The following is a 3,004-nucleotide window of genomic DNA, read 5'->3' as shown; positions in this document are numbered from 1 at the left end:
TTCTGCTTGATCCAAGGAGGCAAAGCTAGAAGCAATAGGAGATTACAGAAGTGCATTTCTGATCCATATAAAGAGAACTTTGCCTACATTAAAATTGTTCAGAAATTGAGTGGCCTGTCTCAGTAGGCAGATTTTCATTAATGGAAATTTTCAAGTGGATATTGGATGACTTTTTGTTGGGCATGTTAGGGAGGAGGTGTTTCTTCAGGTATGAATTATAGTAGATGACCTCAAAATGCCTTCCAGCCTTGAGATTCTATGATTCTAGTAATTGTAATAGCAGTGATTCTAATGCTTGCCGCTATGACTTCAATCTGCATGTCTATATGTCTCAATTTCTTTAGAAATATTTTTCCTCTTTATTCATTTCTATAAAAGTGTCTCTATTCAGCTGTTTCTTCCGAAAAGTAACTATAGGTATTATTGACTTTAGACATCTATGGTATATCTTGGCTAATGTATCCATTTTTTCTGTAAATATCTATATCCATATAAATATCTCATTGTGCCTATCATTTTGTGTGGCAATTTGTGTACATTTTAGCCAGTCAAACTTCCTATCATACGCTTCTTCTATAGTGCCTCTAACATAGTAGGTGCTTACTAATTCCTGTTTGTTGACTTGAATTCATTATTTTTGTAGCTCTTTTCATGTGTATTATTGTTCCATGGAGCTTTACATCTTATCTGCTTAGTGATATATCCAACCTCTATCTATAATTGTGTCTGCCTTTTTTTCGTTTGTTTCCAGTCATGTGTACTTAGTCATCATTTCATTAAGTAAAATATAAAATACCTATCACTAAAGTTCTCTGACTTTCTTATCACAGGAAGACCAATGTGAATGATAGAAGGAAGTTTTTCTGAAATTTAAGACATGATGGAAAAGACCAATAAAAGCAGTCCAATGGGGTTCATTCTACTGGGTTTTTCTGATCAGCCTCAACTAGAAATGGCCCTCCTTTTCATCATCACCATATTTTACATTCTTACCCTGATGGGGAATACAACCATCATCCTGGTCTCTTACCTGAATCCCAAACTCCATACCCCAATGTATTTTTTCCTCTCCAACCTCTCTTTTCTGGATATCTGCTTCACCACCAGCATAATACCCCAGATGTTATGGAATCTTAGCAGTAGTGATAAAACTATCACTTACATTGGTTGTATTGTGCAGCTATATATTGTTCTGGGATTGGGTTCCACTGAGTGTATTCTCCTGACTGTCATGGCTTATGATCGCTACATTGCCATCTGCCGCCCCCTTCATTATACTATTATCATGCATCCAAGATTTCTCAAACAGTTGGCGGTTGTGATTTGGGTCAGTGGTTTTGTGGGACCTTTGATTCAGTCAATACTGACTTTTCTATTGCCTTTTTGCACACACCATAGGGTGGAAGGTTTTATGTGTGAGGCTCCAGCCTTAATCAAAATTGCTACTGTAGACACCACTTTTGTGGAAACTGAACTTTCCATAGCCAGTATTCTTTATGTTGTAATACCTCTGGCTCTTATCCTGGTTTCTTATGGCTGCATTGCTAGAACGACATTGAAGATGAAGTCACCTGAAGGTCGTTGGAAATTATTTGGAACCTGTGGTTCCCATCTGATGGTTGTGACTTTGTACTTTGGAACCATAATTGCTGTCTACATACAGCCCAAAAATGAGTATACTCAGAAAAGGAGCAAATTTTTAGCCCTCTTCTACACTGTAGTGACCCCCACCCTCAACCCAATGATCTATACCTTGAGGAACAAAGATGTTAAAGGATCACTGAGGAGGTTGCTGGGTTCAAACAAAGGTTCCATATGTATATAGACTGTGCAAACAGCAAATCATTAAATGTAGGCATTGTAGTGTACATACTGCTATATGCTTCCAAGTCCACAGCTTAATAAGTCCAAAAAGTCAAGATCTTCTTGAGTTTAATACCTTTTATTTGCAAAAGTTCCAGTACTCCCTGCAGGCAAGCATTTTAATATCTAAGGATCTTGGCAAGAAATTCTTCTGTGAAGACATCCAATTACCATTAACATATGAAGGGCAGATCTTTTTATTTGTAACATTTGCTTTCTCTGTGGCAATAGCTGGATTATTTTCTCACTTCTGTGGCTTTGGAGAGAAGCTCGAAAATTTCTACTCAAGGGACAAACAAGATAGCAGATTAGACTCTTTCTCCAAAACATACTAACAGTAAAAACTTGCAACCAAGAGGAACTAATTTATCAGATATAGAGAATTAACAGTCAAATACACAGGAAATAGAAGAGAAAACTCCCAAAATGCAAAATCTTGTAAGGAAGCACTTCTGGCAGAGGTGTACATATTGACCCAAGGGTTTATGCTTGGGGACCATCTTGGGATCCCTCTCTTGCTTCCAATTCTATCAGGGCCCATTCTCCCAAGATCATATCTTCTACCCCACAACAATTAGCAGACATTGATTTTACTCAGTGATATGAAAGGAATAGAGGCTAGATATCATTTCAATTTCCCTGTGTTCAGGTCAAATTTAAGTTTTCCCAAGACTCTAAAGTTTGAGCCTGAAAACCCTCTGAGGTCTCTTCCAAATCTGCAAATGTAATAGCTACTGATTCATCCTAGCTAGAGAAGGAATAGAAGAAACCTATGAGCAACTGGGACGTGGGGGCAGAATGTGCAGTTTTACTAGGCCAGAAAGAAAGGGTATTTAATTGTACATGGGGCCAACCTGTCTTTCCCAGAGGCTACACAGGAAATGAGTACAGGTTGGTAAACTCTAAATACCTCAAACATGGGAAGAAGTGGTGGCAGTTTTGCAGTCCACCTCCTAGGATGCCACCAACAAAGGGAGAGGAGACAGAAAGTAAATGAGAGGTAAATTTGAGGGAAAAAGTCTGAAGCACAAAGAATTTCAATATGAAACTATCTCATTAAATTTGCAGAATTCAATCAATCAACAGAGAACATCCTAAAATCAAAAGGAAAGATCTAAATTCTCAAAGGGATTAGAAAGTT

General features: G+C 37.8%; 1 protein-coding gene across 1 annotated transcript; it reads left to right on the top strand.

Moving 5' to 3' along the window:
* Positions 1-877: 877 nt before the first annotated feature.
* On the top strand, positions 878-1,825 carry LOC140523597 (olfactory receptor 2G3-like). Its single transcript, XM_072638403.1, has one exon. The coding sequence runs from the start codon at positions 878-880 to the stop codon at positions 1,823-1,825; it is 948 nt and encodes a 315-aa protein (XP_072494504.1).
* The last annotated feature ends 1,179 nt before the right edge of the window (positions 1,826-3,004 follow it).

This window comes from Notamacropus eugenii, chromosome 2 (assembly GCF_028372415.1).
Source record: "Notamacropus eugenii isolate mMacEug1 chromosome 2, mMacEug1.pri_v2, whole genome shotgun sequence".
Lineage (NCBI taxonomy): Eukaryota > Metazoa > Chordata > Mammalia > Diprotodontia > Macropodidae > Notamacropus > Notamacropus eugenii.
This window is presented reverse-complemented; position numbering and strand designations above follow the sequence as displayed.

Coding starts and splice junctions, on each gene's coding strand:
- LOC140523597 (XM_072638403.1), top strand. CDS start 878: ATGATGGAAAAGACCAATAAAAGCAGTCCAATGGGGTTCATTCTACTG.